This window comes from Pavona decussata, unplaced genomic scaffold (assembly GCF_977016875.1).
Source record: "Pavona decussata unplaced genomic scaffold, jaPavDecu1.1 SCAFFOLD_214, whole genome shotgun sequence".
NCBI classification, from domain to species: Eukaryota; Metazoa; Cnidaria; class Anthozoa; order Scleractinia; family Agariciidae; genus Pavona; species Pavona decussata.
Genome location: NW_028145619.1, coordinates 1,371,109 through 1,395,272, shown reverse-complemented (window position 1 = coordinate 1,395,272; position 24,164 = coordinate 1,371,109). Strand labels below are relative to the sequence as shown.

Sequence of the window (24,164 nt, the reverse complement as noted above, 5' to 3'; positions counted from 1 at the left end):
GTGATTACAGACATGGTACTTGGCCAATGTTTTCGTAGAATTAAAATATTCAAAATTTAGTATTAAAAGCTAACAAAAATTGACTTCTGTTAAGAAATATTTATCACCAGAGACACTTGTCGGGTCCTGTAAGTTACCGGGACTTTCAAGAAACGGGCCCCAGGAAACAGCTGGTAAACAAATTTTACGAGTTCGATATTCCAAATTCAAATTATGAAAGAGAAAAGGATCCTCGTGGGCGACTAAGGAAATTAACGATTTTTAAACTAAGTATACCTTTGTCTTGACGTTGTTTTATTCTTATTTCAAATTAACGAATTGAACCCTGCATAGTGGATTACTGCTTGTTTCTCAAACATTATATAAATTTTCTCCCAACTAACCGTATAAAGCCGTAATGTCGTCTCAAAATCGAATTTAGTTTTTTATCGCGATCAAACATTTTGTTGGAGAGAGTAAACGGATAAACTACAAATCGTGGGCTGATCGAAAGAGAAATTCTTACTTCAGTCAAATTGTAGCAATGGCGAAATTTTAACCGAACGCCAAATAGGCCTTATCACGGTTTTCGACGCCATTTTGACGGGTAGGCAAACAGGCTTGAAATTACAGTGTTTGTTGTTTGTATGGAAATCCGATGTCAAATAATTTTCATAAAACATCGCTTCTGAAAAATTCATGAGTTGGAAACTTTTGGCACTAGGAAAAGAATGTTACGAACAAAGTTGGAGGGATGTAGCTGTGACAGAAAGCGTCCAGTCGTGTTTTGAACTTTCCATACATTTCCCTGTATTTTTTCCCGCGAACTATTTTTAGTAGCAGCTCAAGGCTGGTTCGCTTTTAATACAGACAAATGTATGGAAAGTTCAAAACACGACTGGACGCTTTCTGTCACAGCTACATCCCTCCAATTTTGTTCTTAAAATCCTTTTTCTAGTGCCAAAAGTTTCCAATTTATGAATTTTTCAGAAGCGATGTTTTATGAAAATTATTTGACATTGGATTTCCATACAAACACTGTTATTTCAAGCCTGTTTGCCTACCCGTCAAAATGGCGTCGAAAACCGTGATAAGGCCTATTTGTTCTTGGGACAACAACATGAAAACAGTGATGAAAAACCTCCCAACCAGAAGGAAGAAAAAAAAAATAAATGAAAAAACAAGTATACTAGTACATCAAAACGCAAAAAGAGCATTGTAATCCTAGCTATAGATGCCGTGGATATTTAAAAATTTGAAATAAACCAAGCGGCGAAGAATCCTGTAAAAATTACCGAGACTGCCGTTCGGCGCTTGCGCTAACTACGACAAGAACCTGACTGAACGCAGCAGCAGCAGAGCTCTTGAAGCACCTTTTTTTTCTAGAGATAAGAGACACCAGAAAAGAACCTTTCGGCGAAGAATATGAGCCAGCAAAGTTGACAGCCTACCGAAAAGGCTTGAAAAGGTACTTTCTGGACAAGCGCGAAGGTAAAAATTTCTATGGTAACTTACTAATTTAAACAAAAAAAATTAGGGCAAAGAGAAAGCGTCTGAAAAGGGGAGTAGACCAAATAAATCAGATCCTTTTGCTTTGAATATGCCATAATTCACTGGAGTTTTAAGATCATTGTAATTTACCGTGGCCGTTTACACACTCAAGAAAAAGTCTTTTAAGTAAATTTCTCTTCATCGTATTTATAATCACTCTTTTTCGCTTATCTTTAATAAAAAAAGTTGTATCCGCTGTATTCAGTACATGTTAACTAAAAAACAAATATTATTATTGTTCCTTGAACAGTGTCAGAAGCTTTGTAAACTCAAATGAAAAGAAATAAACAACACAAACCAAGGTCGCATGTTTATTTACAAAAGTAAAATTTTGATCTGTGCGCGCCGAACCCATTTAAGCGCCGTGCTGCCATGCTTATATGACAGTTTTTGAGCCAATCAGAAACCGCTATTTTGAGAAGACATTATCGTTAGTAAATAAACCCCTTCAGGCGGCTGATAACGTCCGCGGCTGAGATATTGTCACAAAAATGAATATTTGGCCGAGAAGCGAAGCTTCGAGGGCAATTGTGAAGTTTTGAGGACAATCTCTCAGTCAAGGACATTATCAACCGACATACCAGCAAGCCAGAAAGGGGTTCATTTATTTTATAACCCTCCCAGTAATTTTTATATTGCGCGAAAACCGCTCGTAAAACAGCCAGTGCTGAACTGATGGCGGATGCGCGCGATTGACGTAAACAAGTAGTTTGGTTGGTTTACAGGAACTTTATTTTCACTGTGATTGGACCCTGAAAACTTAACAAACTGAATCAGTTTGCGTAGGATTAAATCTGAAAGTCTACTCGTAGCTTTCTACACCTTCAAAGACGATGACAGCATGTCTCGTTGACATTTTTGTACTTTCCGGAACAGCATTTGCCACCAGTTCGGCGCGCGAAATTAATGGGTAGGTTATATATATATATCTTATTCGATGGTTTTACATATAATACACGCGGATATTTTGCGAGTTGCGTAGTATTTTTCCGAGCCCCGAAGGGGCGAGGAAAAATATGAGCAATGAGCAAAATGTCCGCGAGTATTATATGTTAAACCATCGAATAAGAGATTTATTATTCCACTACAAAAAGATTTTGTTATTTGGCTTCTCTGTTTTGGTAACAGTTTTGAAATACACCCGGCATTAACTGTTCATCAGTATATGGCGCGTACGAATGACGTAAACAACAAAGAAAAAGCCAGTTAAATGTCTTTAATTTGATTGGATAAAATGAAAAGATAAATGACAAGTGATTGGCATGCTAAAAACTTGTTTTTGAGCTTGCATCGTTTCAAAAACCCTTTTTCGTCCAGTCCGGCCATTGTTGCTCCTTTTTTCTGCCTTTTCCGTTCGTATTCGCTCGGTTGTAAACCGGTCAAACCGGGACACTACAGTGTATTACGGTCTCATATTTTGCGCGTTCTCTTGACCTTATTTGGTGAAATGACATAATAGTGGAACAATAAAACAAATTATAACCCACCCATTAATTTTCGCGCGATTTTATTGGCTACTTTGCGTTACGTGGTGCAAATTCACAGGACGGTTATCACGCAATAACCCTCGCCTGCGTCGATAAATGCCCTCCTATTATTTCCATTGAAAAGAAACAAAGCCAGCGAAAAAAACCAGCTCAAAAGTTTCACCTTCTCATCTTTATTATTTTACAAGGAAGAAGAACAAACTCGTTTTGTCATGTTGACAGCAAAAAGCTGGTTTTCAAATCCTCTTCCGGAAAGTAAAAAAATGTCAACGAAACATGCTGTCAACGTCTTTGAAGGTGAAGAAAGTTACAAGTAGACTTTCAGATTTAGTCCTACGCAAACTGAGTCAGTTTGTCAAATTTTGGTCCTTGTTTACGTCAATCGCGCGTGTCCGCCATAAGATCAGCACTGGCTTTTTGACGAGCGGTTTTCGCGCAAAGTTAAAATTGATAGGAGGGTTACAAATTAAATAAACCCCTTTCCGGCTCGCTGGTATGTCGGCTGATAATGTCCTTGGCTGAGAGATTTTTTTAAAAATTTCATTTTTGCCCTCGAAGCGAAATATTCATTTTTCGGACAATCTCTCAGCCGCGGACATTAGAACTGACATTATCAGCCGACATACCAGCCGCCTAAAGGGGTTTATTTACTAAATAACGCCGCCTCAGCGCAATAAGAAGATCCCCCGGGATCGCGATAAAGTTTTGTAACGACGATCTAGGATATGTAAAAAGACACGAAACAGCAAAACCTAAGACCCTCCGGTAAAAACGTTCGTCTCTTTGCCTCCTGGGTGGAGATTACTTCCACTCAACTCAGCACGTGCTTAAGATGATTTGATTAGATCCTATCCCGCGGTCATCTTTTTTTCCGTTTGGCTGAGGGGGGGGGGGGGGGGGTGTTAGTTTTCATTATGATGAAAACTAAGTAACTCTAAATTCCTCTCTTTTCAGCTGAAAACAGTGACCGCGTCTTTTTACCCCTGAAAGCGTATCAGTTAGCCTTTCCAAAAAAAGTTCAAGCTCTCTTGTATTGGATTTCTTTTGCTATTGCTTATTTATTGTCTTGTTTGCAGCAAAATCTTTATACCTTTTCCCGCCCTCTCAAGTGTATTAAGGCTTGACCAGCCTAATTGTTATGCACATTTTTATTTGGAGGGGAAGCATTTGTCCGATCTCTGTGAAACTTGGCAAACAGTTTATTATCGGTGTCCTTATTAATTATCCAAACTTTGCTGTATCAGATTCTAGTCACGTGACCTGAAAACGTCTTATAACGATTAAAATCTTTACTCAAAAATGGGGAACAAAAAGCTACATTATATCAACGTTGTTTGTTGCTTACTCGATGAGCCCTTCTAAGGGCTTTATCATCCCGCCTTTCAATGATGTCCCAGGGGCTGGGGGGAACACTCCATAGCGCCTGGCACTTTTTTTGTATCTGAATCATCCAACAAAAGTTGACGTCTCATCCGGTCAAATTGGCGCCTCCGCGAAGTCGAATGATGGCGTCCGGGTCAGGCATGATTTCTTCGGATTTTTGAGCCATCAGTATCAGGAATTGTGGACTGTGGATATGAAAGATGTTGTAAACATATTGCTTCGACTGCATGAGCAAGGGTTATCCAAAGGAGTCATTTTTTCTATTGTTTTGACGGAAAATACGAGACAACTAAGCGTCGTGTCATGGCGAAAATTTCACACTCTCAAAACGAGTGGCGTTCAGACTTTTGGCTCTTGTGGCTTCTGATCGTTCGAAAGCTGAAATTTTAATAGCCTATCCCGTGTGCAACATAATGGAGGAGACATCGTCAGTCATAGTTTGCAGTGTTAACATCGGGAACCTAATTATCTCTCGACGTGAAGTGTTGGAAGCCTGTATCATTGAAGCTGTTCCATTTGTCTTCGTTGTAAGAGACTCGTAATCTTCCAGGTGAGTAAATGTAGTTGTCTTCATTTCCAGTTCTTTTCTGCCGACGTGAGTACCTTAACACGTGGGCTTTAGAGTAATAAGTCGGTTTTGTGCTTCGTAGTTCTTTAATAAAGACGCAAGTGACGTTCAATAAAAAAAATAGCTATAGTAATTCTCTTATCTGAAATGCATTTCATATCATGTTGTCCTGCCAGCGCAGGCTTGAGGTGGGACTTGAGTCAGAAAATGTATCTGCGTGGCCTGGTTCATATTGCTAGTGTGAGACAGTTGTTAAAGTTATTGATGTCAAGCCATCTTAAACAATAAATTAAATAGCATTATTGCGGATGACATTATTTCTCAAGTATTGAAAGAAACAACCCCTTCACCCTTTACCCCATCTGCACTCTCACCACTTGGGTGCTCATGGGTTAAGGCTTTTTATACATTTGCACTATAATTATGCACCTGTGACATCAAATTGTGGTAAGAACAAACAGTATGCCACGAGCCACAGACAAGTGGCATGACTGATGTTCTTACCTTGTTTTGAAGTCCTCTTTGGGTTATCAAAGGACACATGGAAGGCCAAATGGACTTTGAAAACTCTTTATGGCTGACAATGTCATTTGTACATCATATAATTATTTACCAGTTATTTCAGTTATGTCAGTTGGTGCCAAATATTGAAGGGTGGGGAATTGTCTTTTTCTTTGTGTCCAAGGTTGGGGAAGAGAACATAAAGTAAAAATATATATATATTTGCAAATTCCTGGAGGTTATCTTTCAGCAGAAATTGACCCACACATTAAGTTCTAATTACATTGTCTCCTTTGAACCAATGAAATTCAAAGTTCATTTTGACAAGGAATATTGAGTTCTGTTCAATTCAATGAAAAATCAAAAGTTCAATAACCACACAATCAGTTCAGTGACAGTTGACCTCAATTGTAAGAATAACTATAGGTGAAAGGTTTTTTATTCCAATGTGACAGATAAGAGGAGAGGGAAGGGGAGGGGAGAGGGTTTTACAGGAGCATGGTCCATATTTGGAGTAGGCAGAAAGTACAAGACAGTGAAACTAATAAGTATCCATGTATTACAAATAATGGTAACAGGCTTACATGTATATAAAAATCTATTGCCCACTTATCCATTGTTTGTCTTTGTGATCATATTTGGCAACAGCTGCCCAAAAATGTAGCTTTTTCTTGGACATAGTTCCACTTCCTTCTTGTCAATGATGCAGATTAGTGGTCTGTGGTAAATTTGTAAAAATCTAGAAGTCCTATGGTTCATTGAAAATCAAAAAGTCAAATAACCATAGCAATAGTTCAAAAAACACATCAGTTTAGTGACAGTAGACCTATGTAAGAAAAACTATAGGTAATGTGTTTTCAACTTTCTCTTCTTCATGCTTGCAAGGATGCAAATGAGAGGCCTGCTTGTAAATTTCATATTAGTTCAATTCAAAGAAGGCTTAAAAATTCAATCACCACACCAAAACAACAAACCTCCCACCCCTCCCCTCCCCTCCCCCCCCCCCCCCCCGCCACGCCAAAAAAGGGAGGATTTTATAAATGTATATATTTGTTAACCACCTGGGTGATAGCAGACCTCAAAATTAAGAAAATTTACTGGTGTGGGTGTTTTTAGTTCAATGGGTCTTGCAGGTAGAGAAAGGGAAGGAAGTGGACAAATATGTTTGCATTATATTAATAGGGTTTATAAGTTATATTACCATAGTTTAGAATTTTCCTTACCTACATGAAATTTTTAGGGATTTAATGTTTTTGATTTTTCTTTTTAATTGTTTTATTTTTAGAGATTTAAACAAAAACTCAAAAGGAAAGAGAGCAGCAAATCCCCCTAAAACGGCTAGAAAGGAAACAGACAGCAAACAGAAGAAAGCAACAAGACTGGAAGAAACTGCGATGGCCATACAGTTAGCAGGAGACGAGAAGGTGCTTGTAAAAAGGGAAACAGGGATTGTGGCACTTGAGAGAAGAGTCAAGAGACCAGAAGAGTCAGTTAAAAAGTAAAATGGAAAAAAAAAAACAAAAAAAAACAAAAAAAACAGTATTGGAGGCCAAGTGGGTGGCTGCCCAGCTAAGGCTTATGGCTGGTCAGCTTGGCTGACCAAATTTTGGATCATAGGAATACGTCAATGTAATCAAACATGATGCTGTACACCAATGTGAAAATTATTGTCAGCAGACATTTATTAGACTTTGACACAGTAAATTATAATAAATCATATACACTGTAGCTAAGTAGCCATTGCATTAACCCCCCGTCTTGTCGCATTCTTCCTTTTGCTGTCTGTTTCCTTTCTTGCCATCTCAGGGGGATTTGCTGGTCTCTTTCTTTTTGAGTTTTTCTGTAAATCTCTAAAATAAAATAATTAAAACGAAAAATGAAAAACATTGAATCCCTAAAAATTACATGAAGGTAAGGAAAATTCTAAACTATGGTAATGTAACTTATAAACCCTATTAATATAATGCAAACATATTTGCTTGGAATTGAAATTTTATATAAACTTAGATACTATGTCTCTATGAATACGCTTAAACAACTATACTATACGCTCATATATCCGTATCGAAATTACAGGTCAATGAGCTGGGGTACTGCATGCCAAACAAAATTTAAAAAGATAAAAATAAGCCATATTACTGCCTTCACTGCATCTTTTTTGCACACAAAAGAGATAATGCAACATTTTACTCTATTCGAAATCCTTAAGCTAGAGAACATTTTTAAGTTGAAAATTGGTTCCCTTGTGCATAAATTACAATACAATAAAAAAACACCCCCTGCACTCCATGATCTTGTTTCCCTAGCTTCTGATATCCATAAATATAATACCAGATTTGCCACTAGTCAAAACCTGTACAGACCATTTTCTAGAACTAATTATGGTTTAGCACGGTTTAGAGTAGTGGCATCACAAACCTGGGAAACAATTCCAATGGAAATTAAGTGTCTGCGCCACAATGTTTTTAAGAAGAAATACAAACTTTTTCTACTTGATAGCCAAACAATAATATTAAAAAAATTTGACGTATACTATATACTTATATATTTGCTGTAAACACTTTTTTTCCTTCCTGTTGTATTTTCATCTCCCAAGCCTAATTTAATGAGCAGAGCTCTTCAACCAGTATTATAAATTCTACTTTCCCCTATTTTATTTAATTGCACGGAGGTATTTTACAATAACTGTCCAAATTCCGGCGCGGTGATTGGCTCATAGCTATTGTCTATAAAAGTACAGACAATAAAAATAACGTCAGATGTAACGCGCGCTTTTTTAACGAAAAAAATTGCCAATTCCGCTCATACTTTTTCCATGTTATTGTGAAAAACAAATTGGCAGCAGTTTTCTATGGTCTATACTCTTATAGACCATAAAATGATGTCAGTCCAAAACTTGGCAGTGAAACCACTCGCCTGTGGCTCGTGGTTCCACTTGGGTTTTGAATATTGTTTGACGTCATTTTATTTTCTATAAGAGTATAGACCATAGAAAACTGCTCTCGATTTGTTAAGTGGCCAACACGAGAGCCTTGCTCCTTAGACCACTACGCACTTCTTCTGTAGAAGGTAAAATCATTCAGTTAAGTGCTCTGCACGTTTCATTTTTTCTTACTATAAAATATATTGTATTTTGTTGTAATAAGTGTGAATAAAATTAAATTGAATTCAATTGAATTGTCCACTTCCTTCCCTTTCCCTACCTGCAGGACCCATTGAACTAAAAACACCCACACCAGTAAATTTTCTTTATTTTGAGGTCTGCTATCACCCAGGTGGTTAATAAATATATATACATTTATATAACCCCCCCCCCCTTTTTTTTGGCAGGGCGGGGGGGAGGTTTGTTGTTTTGGTGTGGTGATTGAATTTTTAAGCCTTCTTTGAATTAAACTACTATGAAATTTACAAGCAGGCCTCTCATTTGCATCCTTGACAAGCATGAAGGAGAGAAAATTGAAAGCACATCACCTATAGTTTTTGTTACATTGGTCAACTGTCACTGCTGAATTGATGTGTGGTTTTTGAACTGATTGTGTGGTTATTGAACTTTTGATTTTTCATTGAATTGAACAGAACTCAGTATTCCTTGTCAAAATGAACTTTGAATTTCACTGGTTCAAAGGAGACAATGTCATTAGAACTAAATGTATGGGTCAATTTCTGCTGATAGATAACCCCCTGGAATTTGCAAATATATATATATATTTTTTACTTTATGTCCTCCTCCCCAACCTTGGACACAAAGAAAAAGACAATTCCCCACCCTTCAATATTTGGCACCAACTGACATAACTGAAATAACTGGTAAATAATTATATGATGTACAAATGACATTGTCAGCCATAAAGAGTTTTCAAAGTCCATTTGGCCTTCCATGTGTCCTTTGATAACCCAAAGAGGACTTCAAAACAAGTTAAGAACATCAGTCATGCCACTTGTCTGTGGCTTGTGGCATACTGTTTGTTCTTACCACAATTTGATGTCACAGGTGCGTAATTATAGTGCAAATGTATAAAAAGCCTTAACCCATGAGCACCCAAGTGGTGAGAGTGCAGATGGGGTAAAGGGTGAAGGGGTTGTTTCTTTCAATACTTGAGAAATAATGTCATCCGCAATAATGCTATTTAATTTATTGTTTAAGATGGCTTGACATCAATAACTTTAACAACTGTCTCACACTAGCAATATGAACCAGGCCACGCAGATACATTTTCTGACTCAAGCCCCTCCTCAAGCCTGCGCTGGCAGGACAACATGATATGAAATGCATTTCAGATAAGAGAATTACTATAGCTATTTATTAATTGAACGTCACTTGCGTCTTTATTAAAGAACTACGAAGCACAAAACCGACTTATTACTCTAAAGCCCACATGTTAAGGTACTCACCTCGGCAGAAAAGAACTGGAAATGAAGATAACTACATTTACTCACCTGGAAGATTACGAGTCTCTTACAACGAAGACAAATGGAACAGCTTCATCCAACACTTCACGTCGAGAGATAACTAGGTTCCCGATGTTAACACTGCAAACTATGACTGACGATGTCTCCTCCATTATGTTGCACACGGGATAGGCTATTAAAATTTCAGCTTTCGAACGATTAGAAGCCACAAGAGCCAAAAGTCTGAACGCCACTCGTTTTGAGAGTATGAAATTTTCGCCATGACACGACGCTTAGCTGTCTCGTATTTTCCGTCAAAACAATAGAAAAAAATGACTCCTTTGGAAAACCCTTGCTCATGAAGTCGAAGCAATATCTTTACAACATCTTTCATATCCACAGTTCACAATTCCTAATACTGATGGCTCAAAAATCCGAAGAAATCATGCCTGACCCGGACGCCATCATTCGACTTCGCGGAGACAGGTTGCTGGGCCCCAATTTGACCGGATGTGACGTCAACTTTTGTTGGATGATTCTGATACGAAAATTTGAGGAGTCTTCTCCCCCGCCCCTGATGATGTCCACATCTTAAGATTAACCTAACGGTCAATTAAGGAAAATGGGTCACGTGACATGATAAATGTCCCAATATCTTAAAAGATAAATAACGAGCACCACCTTAAAAGGCGGAATTAGGTTGGTACAGTTATACTAAACATTTTCATGGTAAACGTTTTCAAAATTTTGGAGTATAAATGTTCCCCATTTTCAAATTCAAGTTATGTGACGTCATCAACCAAGGAAGTTCACGTGACACTTAGGAAGACTTCCGTTGGGTCAAGAAAGTCAGGCAGTTTATGGAATGAATTTCCTCTATAGTGTAAACTCTTTGTTTTCGACAGAGAATAGAGGTTCCTTAAAATCTTTGCTGGGGGTCTTTAAAGGACAAATAATCAAGCCTTAAAGTACTTGAGCTATTCTTCCCGTTGTCTGAAGGAAGAGAAAGCGTCACTCTGGTCGAGCGCGTGAGTCAAACTATGCACCGAGGTTTAATATTCTCAAGCTACAGCAAATTTGAACACACTACGTCATGCGCAAAAGGGAAGAGCTCTGGAGTCGGGAATGGGGTCTCAGCTCGGGTCATTGGGTCTCAGAGCATTTTCCCGCGCTTGCGCTGTTCCAAATCGCAAGAGTAAACGATCGATCTCTTTCCCAGAGCCCGCGTTGCCCTTATCCAGCGGAACGGGTTTGCGGACCGAAAGAAAAGCGGGCTCTGGGAACGAGATTGGTAAACGATCGGCGATTTTAAGGGTCCTTTACCTGTCTCGTTGCTAAGTTGCTTTACTTAATTAATTTATTTTTTATTTATCTTAATTTTACTTTAATGTTGTACAAACGGGTAGTGGAACGACATTAAACTTGATAAACGCCGTCCTGACAAGTTATAACGATATGCAAAAGTTATAATAAATATTACTGATCACAGGAAAAGTGTTAAAAGGAAAGACGAGAACAAAGTTTCAAGTTCCTCATTTCTATTTATCTTTAGATCGATACGTACTTTCTAAGTTAATTCATGTTTTGAAGTGGGTCAAAAAATACGTGTTCCTTCTTTAGTAAATCTAAATGAGCGTCTCATGAAATTGTTTACACGACAAATTTTGCAAGTGTTTTTCTCTGAGGGAATATTGAAGTTAATTTCCTCGTTTGCCGAACTACTCATATTCATATTTTCAGTTGATATTCTTAGTTCATTTTTATTTATAGCCGAAGTATTGTTCGGTGAGGATTTGGTTTCGGAAATTTTCAAGCTGAAGGAAGAAAAGTTGGAGAATATAAAGATAAAATTGGCACACATGGATGGATTGCTTTTTCTACAGCCGATAAGAACATTGAGAATGATATATTATTCAGTAATGACACAGGCAAACTCGGAAAAAGAAATTCCAAGTGCTCCTATCAGGAGTCGAACCTAAGACCTTCCGATTACTAGTTCGAATGCCCTATCGCTGAGCTACTGGAGACTCGTGGGGGCTAAGGCCATTACAAAACATTGACGGCAGACTGATCCAGACGGCGGAGGTGACGAGCTTGATAAAATAAACAACGAAGGCTAGAATAACTGAAATGTATTTGTCTTAAAAAAACAAATTTTTGCCCGATATTTTGGTTTGCAATACAAACCTTTCTCGGGGGCTTAATGAAAAAGAAGAGGTCTGCCGTCAATATTTTGTATTTGAAATAATCTGCTGATTCAGGTCTACAAGTGATCCGGCACCACTCATCGGTTTGTCGCTGTCGAATTGCAGATTTCATTGTATCTAAGGCCATTAAACTAGGTTCTTGGGAAAGTCAGATTGTGGAACACATACCGTATCTCTGTAGTGCTTCGTGTAAACTTGAATCAGGTGAGTAAAGTAAAATAACCTGACATTTACCTTAGCCTTGCGATATGACTGCATGCAATTCACGGTCACGTATGGTGTAAAGTTATACTGCTCTTTCAGACCTAGTAGAAGCTTACTCGACTGGTTGAATTCTTAGAATGATGACACAAAAATGCTCCGGATCGACGGGAAGCCCTCATGCTGGGCCGTCATGCCGCTAATTGATTCAGCTCGCTGAAGAAAGAGCGCAGGGCTTACAGCAAACACTCGGTCCTAAATAGGTGCTAAAAGTTTAATAACAAGAGCCACCTCTTCGGATAAACTACTAAAGTTAAGAGTAATTCAGAACGATAACCACACTTCAGACTGCACAATGCAAAGAAATGTAGGTTCCGCTTTGCACTTATAGCTTAATAGAAAACTGGCCATGCAACTTACTGCGCTAAACAATAGCGAAAGTTTTTTGGTGGAAACAAAGTCTTTTTATTCTATATCAGAGTCAATCAAAAGAGAACCTTTTGTTCTTAAAACGTATGCAAAGCAGAAAAAAAAAACCGATCGAATGAGCACATTCTTCATCATATACTTTTTTTTTTTTTTGGTCCAAACGCAAAACGACTCCCTAGGTTGTCCCGAAGATACTTGTGAAGGATTATGATCTAGAAATTTTTAAACTAAAGACAATTTTCTGTTTTTCTCCATTTTCTGTTTTGGGTCACGCGGCCAAGGGTGCGATCCAATGACGTCATCGATTGCACCACTTACAGCCAATCTCGTTCCCAGGCTACTTTCTTCATCAACTCTGTTGATAAACCAAACTTTCATCAACTCATCATAGTTTGCTTGACCCACAAAGCAGCATGCGTTACTATTGCCATGTATTTTCCTCCTTTCTCCTATCCTTTTTGAAGGCTTTCAACTGACCAATCAAACTAATGCAGCTGGCCGAAGCAGAGTTGCAAATTCCACTTGTACGCTGACGACTCCACCTCCCGCAGCGCTTGAATTTGATTGGACGATTAAAAGGAAACCATCGGAAATTATTTCATCGACAACAAAAAGAAAACTGTCAACAATTCAACAAAAGGACAGTTGGAAATCGCCCAGCTAATTCCGAAGAACTGTGAAAGGCATTCAGAGACTCTAGAACGAAAAAGAAAAGTTGGCAATGACACTTAGCACAGTTGTTGTTTTAAATGTCCATTGTAAGGGTGCAGCCATCAGAAATTAATGAAATAAAAGGAAAAGGATTCAAAATTAATTCTTCTCCCGTGTATTATTTTCACCACATAAGTTGGTTTTCATTCGCAATAATTCAATCCATGTGTTCGTGCATTTTTGTTACCTACGAGGAGTAAACAGGCAGCGGCATCGTTCTGCTGAAAGCGATGAAACAGTAACTAAAGATGCTGATGACACAAAACTTTATTGGCAACAATAACAACTGCGACTGAAGAACAATAACTTTAACATTAAGGCCGGAATTATTAACCAACATTTAATTTCAACCTCATCAAAACTACTTCGCCCAACATATGGGTCACGGGAAAAGAGCTTGTACAAACTATTACCAGATAAAATTCACAGAGAACAGTCTTGGAGATATGCATGTTCACATTACATGTAGGCTTTTAGGTGTTAAAGAGAATGAGAAACTAAATCCACCAAGAACTGACTTTATACATTGTGCAATTCTTAAAGTTGAGCCTGGAACAAACCTAACAGCAAGGAACAAAACAAGAACTTAACAATATTTTGATATAAAAGTCAAACCTGCCATTATGGAAACTTGTGGGACAAGATGAAACGATTGCAAAAAGCTGCAAAAACATGCAACATACCACCTTCAAAAGAGCTCGCTAAAGTTGCATTGCACAGGATATCAATCAGGGAAAAACCCATGACATTATTATTAATTGTGACAAGACCTAAACAGCAGGCAGCAGAGCCAAGAAATTGACAATTTTACCTGCAACAATAAGGCAAAATTCATAGAAAAAAGGTTGATATAACAGCCAATTTAGACTTATGGAATAGGTATCATTTATTTTTGAGGACATTGTATTGTTTAATTTTCACTACTTAGGATAATCTGCTGGTAAACTCACACACCTGCTGGACAATTTTCATCAGCTGTCAAATTAAAGGCTAAGAATAGTTGTCAATCTTGGAATCTTGTCAAAATTGCCTGGAATCTTGTCAGAATTCCTGGCAATGGCTGTTCTTTGTTCAATAAGATGCACTAAAAGACAACTTTATTCAGCTCTATTGAAGGCAGAAGGCCACATGTTATTGGTAACTGCAGCAATAACAAAGCAAGTGTTAACACAACTGGGTTCAACTGTATCTTTGCAAATGGAAGTTTCATACTTTTTGCAGCTTTTACCCTTCAGTTATGGAATATGGAAAACATTTCATTGGCCATTATCCTGTTTTCATCGAATGCTTTATCTCAGAGTCATAAATACATAAAGCAGGTGTCATAAGAAATTCAAATTATTCACAAGTCATGTGAATTTCATAATGTTCAACAAGTAGAGCCTCACTACAAAGCTCCTCTTGACAAATCCAACAAATGTGTTTTTCAACATTTTCCTGCTGAGAGTATGGCAAAGAGGACGTTTGTGTTGACAAGGTATCCTTAACACAATTTACAGCACCCTTGTGGGCACTTTTGTGTTTTCGTAAACTTACTAAGTGTTTAAAACACTTGCCACAATGTTTGCATTCATGAGGCTTCTCTCCACTATGGACACTTCCATGCATTCTTAGGCTCCCTGCTGCACTAAAACACTTGCCACACTGTTTGCATTCATAAGGCTTCTCTCCAGTATGGACTCTTTCATGCCTTCTCAGGTTACCTGAATCACTAAAACACTTGCCACACTGTTTGCATTCATAAGGCTTCTCTCCAATATGGACTCTTTCGTGTATTCTGAGGTTGCCTGGAACATTAAAACACTTGCCACACTGTTTGCATTCATAAGGCTTTTCTCCAGTATGGACTCTTTCATGCATTCTTAGGCTCCATGTTGCACTAAAACACTTGCCACACTGTTTGCATTCATAAGGCTTTTCTCCAGTATGGACTCTTTCATGCGACCTTAAATTTCCTGCTCGGCTAAAACACTTGCCACACTGTTTGCATTCATGAGGCTTCTCTCCACTATGGACACTTCCATGCATTCTTAGGCTCCCTGCTGCACTAAAACACTTGCCACACTGTTTGCATTCATAAGGCTTCTCTCCAATATGGACTCTTTCGTGTATTCTGAGGTTGCCTGGAACATTAAAACACTTGCCACACTGTTTGCATTCATAAGGCTTCTCTCCAGTATGGACTCTCTCATGCATTCTTAGGCTCCCTGTTGCACTAAAACACTTGCCACACTGTTTGCATTCATAAGGTTTCTCTCCAGTATGGACTCTTTCGTGTATTCTGAGGTTGCCTGGAACACTAAAACACTTGCCACACTGTTTGCATTCATAAGGCATCTCTCCATTGTGGACTCTTTCATGTTTCCTTAAGCTTCCTGATTCACTAAAACGCTTGCCACACTGTTTGCATTCATAAGGCTTCTCTCCAGTATGGACTCTTTCATGCCTCCTTAAATTTCCTGCTCGGCTAAAACACTTGCCACACTGTTTGCATTCATAAGGCTTCTCTCCAGTATGGACTCTTTTATGCATTCTGAGGTTACCTGAATCACTAAAACACTTGCCACACTGTTTGCATTCATAAGGCTTCTCTCCAGTATGGACTCGTTCATGCATTCTAAGGCTCCCTGTTGCACTAAAACACTTGCCACACTGTTTGCATTCATAAGGTTTCTCTCCAGTATGGACTCTTCCGTGTATTCTGAGGTTGCCTGGAACACTGAAACACTTGCCACACTGTTTGCATTCATAAGGCTTCTCTCCAGTATGGACTCTCTCATGCATTCTTAGGCTCCCTGTTGCACTAAAACACTTGCCACACTCTTTGCATTCACAAGGCTTCTCTCCAGTATGGACTCTTTCATGCAATCTCAGAATTGCAGCTGCACTGAAACACTTGCCACACTGTTTGCATTCATAACTCTTCTCCTCGGTCGGAGCCCTAACATGATTCCTCTGACTGCTTGCACTTTCAGAATGCTTATGGCTTCTTTTGTGCCTCAATAATCTTGACATGTTTTCCTTTTTAATCAGAGAAACATAATAATTAAAATAAATACTCAGAAGATTGTTGAGAAGTATTATTCAAAAAATTATCTTCTCATTTTTGAATATTTTTGTAAAATAAAACAAATCTCGTTTCTACTTCAAATAAATAAATTTTGTACCAGTATATTAATTTTATCATTGATATTTTTTATACAATACAATACAAAGCAATTTAGTTTGAATTCTATTATTATTATTATTATTGTTATTATAATTATTATTGTTATTATAATTATTATTATTATTATTATTATTATTATTATTATTATTATTATTATTATTATTATTATTATTATTATCATTATTATAAGTAATGGTAATAGGACTGAGTGGAGTACAATTCAGGGAGTAATCGGGCGAGTAATTTCAAGCGAGCCTGATTACCCTTGAATTGTAGGACACAAAGTCCTATCACCAATTAATTGTGCCAATAACAAAATGCGAGAATCTCAGTGTTGGAATATTTATTAATGAAGAAATAGATTCCAAAGCGAAAAAATGACTGGTTTCAACTTTTCTTTTCCAGTTGAAGCTGGACAGCTTACCTGGTCACAATTTTTTCATATATTTTGATTGATTATCATGTGCCATGTAGTAAAATTTCATTGGCTAGTGGCATTTGCTACTTGATTTTCATTGGTTCTTTAACTGTCCGATTTAATCTGTCCGATTACAAGCTTCTAGTAATCGGACAGGTCAAATCAAACAGTTTTGGAGTTACATAGCAAAATTAAGCTATAAATATTGGCTGTTAAGAACCAATCATATTCAAGCATTTTGTTATTGACACAATTATTCTTATTATTGTTGTTATTATTATTATTATTAAGTCTAGGGAACTCGCGGAGGAAGCAAAGAGGGTGTTTAGAGAGGAAGTCAACATAACGACTGAAGGTCAGTGCCATCTGGGAGCAGTTATTGAGTCGCAAGAATACAAAGATCAGTATTGTGAGAAGGTTCGTGCATGGAAAGATGAAATCGAACGTCTCTCTAAAATAGTGAAGAGCCAGCCCTATGCGGCATATATTGCTTTCACAAAGGGAGCTGATCTTTGATGGATACTCTGAGAAGATCTACAACCTTGTAGATCTTCTCAGAGTATCCACCAAAGATCAGCTGTTTCAATTCAATGGCCAGCTTTACCAACAAACAGATGGCGTCGCCATGGGTTTGCCACTCGGGCCACTCCTTGCCAACGTCTTTATGGGATCCATTGAGGAAACCCTAGAGCTTGCAGGGAAAATGCCTCCTTTTTACAAGAGGTACGTCGATGATACTTTGCAATCGTGGTCGAGCATAAATACAGTGGAACCCCGCCTTACTACCACCTTGTTAATAGGACCACCTCCTTATTACGACCACTTTTTTGTGTTCCAAATGAATTAAAAGTCCAGTCATTTCATTAGTTTTACAACCTCGTTAATCCGACCATCCCGTTATTACGACCGCATTTTCGCGGCCCGAAAGTGGTCGTTTTAACTGAGGTTCCACTGTACCAATCTTCTTCCATTGGCAAGCATCTTCTTAACAAACACCGTAATGTTCCTAAAGACCTTGACAGATGTTTTTCTGTCCTTAAGAAGTGCGTGAATAAGTTTGATTGCTTAGTTTACGAAATGTTGCTAATTAGAGAGTTAACACCATCTCTCAATGTCCAATCGGACTCGATTCAAGCTAAAATATTTGCGTGACATTATATATTCAGACATTATAATAATTTTTTGGTGAACTATTTCTGACATTGACTTTATTTATTTCTATCACTTCGAACTTGATAATGGCATCACGACGACTCCGAAACGTTGTTCGGTTTTATCGTTTCTTTTCACTTGTCTATATGCTAAAAAAAGTAGGGATTTTTTTTGGGTAGACAAATTCTGAAGTTGGGATTTTTTGGGTGTAGAATATGAACCTCTGTCGGACCCCCCCCCCCCCCCCCACCCCCTTCATTAAAATATGTGAGTGGGGTCCCTAGGCAAGGGGGTCTAGACATTCCTGATCTGAAATCCGAGGCATTAACTTGGGGTAGAGTTACACAATATCATTAACTTCTGAAGAGGAAGAGGTGCAACTACTATTTCATGTAAGGAAAGCTTTTTCTGTCATGACTCACTTAAATGGAAGGACTAAGCATTCACCAAAACCTTTGTCTTTCCCTCTTTACTGCGTGTAGGTGTGGAATCTGTGTAGCTGAATTATTGCAAAACATAACCGGAGAAATGTTCTTGCTACCAGCAGCTCAAAGGTGAAACAGAGCTTCTGATTTAATGGTAGATGAATACTCAGCTGAAGCCACAGCTAATTAACACTTACAAAAAGTGTAAAAACATTTAGACTGCGCTGTACCAGCAAAAACATGTGTACACAAGCTTCAGAAAGGACCAAAACTGCAATTAAGAATGGTGCCTTTCTATTGATACAATAGATACTCGGATTTCCTATGGTTAGTGCCTACTAATACAGAGATATTTTTGCGCGCTTTAAAACTATGCGGAGAAAGCAGAACTTAGCAAATGCTTTTGGTATCCAAAAAGGAAATTGGGGGTAACCATGCATTTTTTAGAGATAACAAGCTTCAATTTGGGAAAAAAGTGCCATACATTGCTTTGTATTTTGCTGCTTTTCAGAATAATTGTTGCTTAGTTATCTCTAAAAAATGCGTGGTTACCACCAATTTTCTTTTTGGATTTCAATAGCTGCTACTAAGATCTGCTTTTCCAGCATAGCGATAAGCCACACAAAAATACTTGTCTATTAGTAGGCACCGTCCTTTAGAACACTTCTCTGTAAAAACCAAACAAAGTGGGAAATGAACATTTTTGACCCCCTCTCAAATCTGGCATGCATAAAGATCTTCAGGGGGGACCCCAAAACCCAATTTTGAATTCTAAAACTACTATGAAAAGTGCCAAATGTAAGACACCATTTCTTACGTCTTTTTATACACTACAGCTTAAGACTTACACCAAAGTTAAAACATTTATTCAATTTACAAATATATAAGTGGCTTTTTGTTTAATCACTTGTAAATAAATAAAATGGTCCATGAAGTAGACTGTGTTTAGGCCATGTTAGTTGACGGGTAAAACAGGCAACATATTTTCTTGAATTCACTAAAGGTACATCAGTTCTAGAAATGAAACTATAATGCTAGTTTACAGCAGTAAAAATTACTGTGGTGCCTACTTATTTTATTCTTAGGGAAAATAAGAAAAAAGGCTATAAAAATAAAGTTGTCGGATATGAGATGATTGTAGCCAATTTGGCACTACGCACTTTGTTGGCTATCTATTTAACAATTATCCTGTGAAATCGCGCGGAATATCGCCTGATACTTAGCTGATGAGGCCGTAGGCCGAGTTGGCTAAAATCAGGCGATATTCCACAAGATTGAGCAGGATAATTGTTTTATTATTCAACACATTGACAACAAAACACAGGTTTATAGCAAAAAAGCTGGAGGCGATCTTTATTTGTCAAAAAAGAAACTTGAAACATTTTTCCGCGCGCGGACCGGCATGAATGAAAGTGGCAGTTTTGTTCAAGTTTGAATGAGATCGAGAGCGTTTTACATCAAATTAAAAAATTGAGTACTCATCTAGTGCGCCAATCGCTCTGGCAAATTTTTCCACATATTTCTTGCCTCAAAAGCTAAAACCAAACAGTATTTTGAAGCTGCGAAGGATTTGTTGTGTCAGCCGGGCCGAGCTGAACAGACTGGAAAAGCTTTTAAACGATTTCTAGGGTGAGTGTTTCTTTGTTTACTACGCAAGCAATTTCACGATCTTTCCTCAGTGGTTTGACAAATGCATCTTGTGCCTTGTTGCTTGCAAGAACTCTGGATCTTTTATGAAACTAAACGGTCTTTCAAGCGGCTCTGATGCTTTTGAGAATAATTGCTTTGTACTTCGTCTATTTTCTGTCTGCCAGAAAGCTAAAATTTCTCGAGACACTTCAGCGCGAGCTCGGATTTTCTCAGGTGGTTTTTTTCCATCTCTTCAAGACGAGTAGAGAATATATTTTAACAGTTGCGAGAACCAATCTAAGGAAATACATGTACTGTTTGTAATTTCTAAGCCCTAGAATACGGGACAATCCAAAAGTCAAGCAAAAAATATATCAAACGTTTTTGCTGAACTGTAATTCGCCAGTTCATAAACAGAAAGATAAGCAGTCGTTTTTGTACCAACCATTACAATATTTATTCTTAACAGCAAACTTGGTTGTCTTCTTTGTGTTCAGCACCTGAAGCAGCGTTATTAATAGTTTGGTGTTCTAGCGAGGTCGTTACTTTTTGAAAGTGCTCTGCAATTTTTCTCGATCCCCGACGCATGAAAACTACGTATATCGCAGGATATCTGTTGTGTCCAGGCGACATATATTGAGTTCACCATGACCATATTTGGGCAGTGTCACAATGTGTTGAATAATAACATCTGATATCCAACGCGCGCTCGTGGAATAATTGCTAAATATTGCTATTAGATAATGGCTTGGGTATTTGTTATTTGATCCCTGTGGTCTACCAGGAGGTGGGCATTTGATAAACTTTTTTACTTAAATGGAGCGACTGGCATATTTTACTTCATGAGTCACGAATGAAGAACACAGCACATATATAACATAAACATAACATAACATAACATAACATTTTATTTTATATATATATTATTGGAGGTCATATATTAGGAAACATCTTAGACTGAAGCTCCATTCACACCAACAAAACATGTTTAATTAAACCAGGTTTAACAAAATGGAAATTGGTAATGCACCTATCAATGTTTTCCCCGACCCGAGGGAGGGCGGACATTTACGGGCATTTGACTTGAGTTCTCAGCTTGTGAGTAGGGATTTTGATTTTACTAAGCCAATCAAATCGCTCAAATTGCATTATACAATGATCCAGTTTTTAATAATCAGTATAACTAAAAGCTGGTTCATTGTATAATGCAATTCAATTTCAAGCGATTTGATTGGCTTAGCGGCCAAGGTATATATAAACAATAACCTCCCTTTGGCGCGAACTATGCTTAGATATTTGTCTGCGGACATTATCTGTTCCGAGAAGTCAACAGTTTTCCGAGAGCGAAGCTCGAGGAAAACTGTGAGCTTCGAGGAACAGATAATGTCCAAGGACAGATATCTGAGCATATTTTTAAAGCCAAATGGAGGCTATTATGCTTATTATCCTTCAAATATTTTTCGCAACATGTAGCAACGAGCTTGAGTATTTGAAAAACGTTTAGAACGTATGTTGTTTTCTGATACTGCTTTATCAACCAGCAGGTTTATCTCTCCTTCTGTCACAAAAGCAAACCGTTCCCCCATCTTGACATTAATTTTAATTGTAAACAAGATGCGTCTTGAAGTTTTTGAAATTGGGGAATATCACTTGGGGAATATCATCGGATATTCCCCAGTTTTAGCTGGGGTATATTCGGTCACATGAGGCATTTAGACCAATCGCGCGCGAGCGAAAATATTTGATGGATTATAAGAGCCATTATACCATACCCGAGAAATACAGACCATTAAATTGCCTGCTGGTTATTCTTGCACAGCGAAATCAGTAAGATCTAGCACTATTTCTTGATTGTTTTTAATAAAACAATTATTCCACTCGCGCTTGTTGGATATGAGATGATTATACTTATAGCCAACTTGGTGCGACGCGCCTCGTTGGCTATCTATCATCCCATATCCCACCCACGCTCGTGGAATAGCTTGAAGCATTCAGTTCCTTTTTTGTAAGCAGTTAAAAGTCGTTTACTCGTGAGATATTTAATTAGATAATTAACTGTTCAAAAGTCAATTTTTACCAAACTTCGATGCCACTATCCCACACAAACATTGTGTAGGCCCTATCACAGTTTTCGACGCCATTTTGACGAGTAGCCAAACAGGCTCGAAATAACAGTGTTTGTATGGAAATCAGATGTCAAATCATTTTCATAAAACATCGCTTCTGAAAAATTCATGAATTGGAAACTTTTAGCACTAGGAAAAGGATTTTAGGAAAAAAAATGGAGGGATGTAGCTGTGCCAGAAAGCGTCCAGTCGTGTTTTGAACTTTCCATACATTTGTCTGTAAAGCGAACCAGCCGTGAACTGCTACTTAAAATAGTTCGCGGGAAAAAATACAGGGAAATGTATGGAAAGTTCAAAACACGACTGGACGCTTTCTGGCACAGCTAAATCCCTCCAATCTTTCACTTAAATCCTTAATTTCTATCAGCTAGCGAATCCCTTTTTTTTGCGTCACCTGTTTGTTTACTACTTATTTAACTTTTATTTTAGTCAATTCAGTTGTAAACACCAAATGTATTTGTATTTAGTTAAGTATAAACATACCTACCCGCCTTGACTAGCTTCAGCTATTTGCGGGTAGGTATATAAACACCTTGTAACTGTCTATTTTTAATAAAGTGTTGTTGTTTTCCTAATGACAAAAGTTTCCAATTCATGAATTTATCAGAATCATAATAATAAATAAGATATTTTAACAGGGAGCCCACGTCACAAAATGTGGTTTTCAGTGAGGCCCTGCATAAATCTAACGCAAGAATCAAAAAAAAAATTACAAACATAGCTATCTAAAAAATAAAAAGTAAAAAGGATAAGATCGATAAAAGAGTCTACATGTTTTCAATAAGAAGTCTAAAAACTAAAAAATTGGAAATGTTCCTAATGCCGTCTGGGAGAGCGTTCCAGTCATCTACCGCATGACAAATAAAGCGATGCTGTCCCCATGAGCACTTTGATTGTGGTTTACAGATGTTATTACCAGAACGAGTGCTATAGTCATGGATGTCTTTAAAATGATTAAAATTAAAATTCCAATCAATCAGACCATTCAAGGACTTAAAAACTAAAAATAGGCGATGAGATCTTCGCCTTTTTTTCTCTTATTTCAGACCTAAACATACCATTTTCCACACCCGTTTTCAGACCTGACCTCTAAAATTCATACTCGTTTTCAGACCTGATAATTATGCATCAGTGCCGAACGGAAGTTGAAGCAAGGAGTAAAAGTAAACTGGAATGACATAGTTTATCTATTTCTTTTACTCGCTATCAGTTAGTCGTTCCAGTTACGTACTGAGAAGAAAAATATGTTTGTAAGCTTTCGTAAATGTTCCCGGCCACAAAAACCCGACCCGATTTCAGACCATAATTATCAAAATCTACACCCGTTTTCAGACCAAAACGGCTCAAAAACCATACCCTTTGGGGCGGCACATACCTATATACCTTATATAGGGGAGTACCCCCCCCCCCCCCCCGGGATCCCAACCAAGTAGATCAATGGCTTCTGTTGCTGATCGATGTTCTATGAAAATTATTTGACATCAGATTTCCATACAAACACTGTTATTTCACGCCTGTTTGCCTACTCGTCAAAATGGCGTCGAAACCTGTGATAAGGCCTACAATTTGCACGGAATGTTCGTGGTTTGTGCTTTTCGAAAAATAAAATGGCGGTCAGGTTACAAAACCCTGCAAAACCTCAGCTAAAAACCTTCATTTGTACGTAAATCACCCTTTGTTGGTCTCTGTCGACTAAAGGTATCACCCAAAGACCTCTGATGTGGATGAAAATACACTGAACAGCTTGTCTTACCTTCAATAAAAGAAATCTCGCCGCTCTCTTGATTGAAACCACTGCATGTGCACTCGATCTCCTCCACAACTAAATGTACCCCCACT

The 24,164-nt window shown here is 38.0% G+C and overlaps 1 protein-coding gene and 2 long non-coding RNA genes across 3 annotated transcripts; 1 reads left to right on the top strand and 2 right to left on the bottom strand.

The window, feature by feature from the left end:
* Positions 1 to 4,464: 4,464 nt before the first annotated feature.
* LOC146460153 (uncharacterized) lies at positions 4,465 to 7,993 on the top strand. The gene is made up of 2 exons (XR_014857700.1): positions 4,465 to 4,950; positions 6,755 to 7,993. It is a non-coding gene; the product is annotated as an uncharacterized LOC146460153 (long non-coding RNA).
* Positions 7,128 to 10,336, bottom strand: LOC146460152 (uncharacterized). The gene is made up of 2 exons (XR_014857701.1): positions 9,907 to 10,336; positions 7,128 to 7,319 (listed from the first exon to the last, which is right to left on the bottom strand). It is a non-coding gene; the product is annotated as an uncharacterized LOC146460152 (long non-coding RNA).
* Positions 10,337 to 13,655: 3,319 nt separating this feature from the next.
* On the bottom strand, positions 13,656 to 24,124 carry LOC146460151 (uncharacterized). Its single transcript, XM_085088388.1, has 2 exons — positions 24,079 to 24,124; positions 13,656 to 16,427 (listed from the first exon to the last, which is right to left on the bottom strand). The coding sequence occupies exon 2, from the start codon at positions 16,419 to 16,421 to the stop codon at positions 14,745 to 14,747; it is 1,677 nt and encodes a 558-aa protein (XP_084944514.1). The 5' UTR covers positions 16,422 to 16,427; positions 24,079 to 24,124; the 3' UTR covers positions 13,656 to 14,744.
* Between the last annotated feature and the right edge of the window lie 40 nt (positions 24,125 to 24,164).

Excerpts from the sequence above, each read along its gene's own strand:
- LOC146460151 (XM_085088388.1), bottom strand. The coding sequence starts at position 16,421 with ATGTCAAGATTATTGAGGCACAAAAGAAGCCATAAGCATTCTGAAAGT.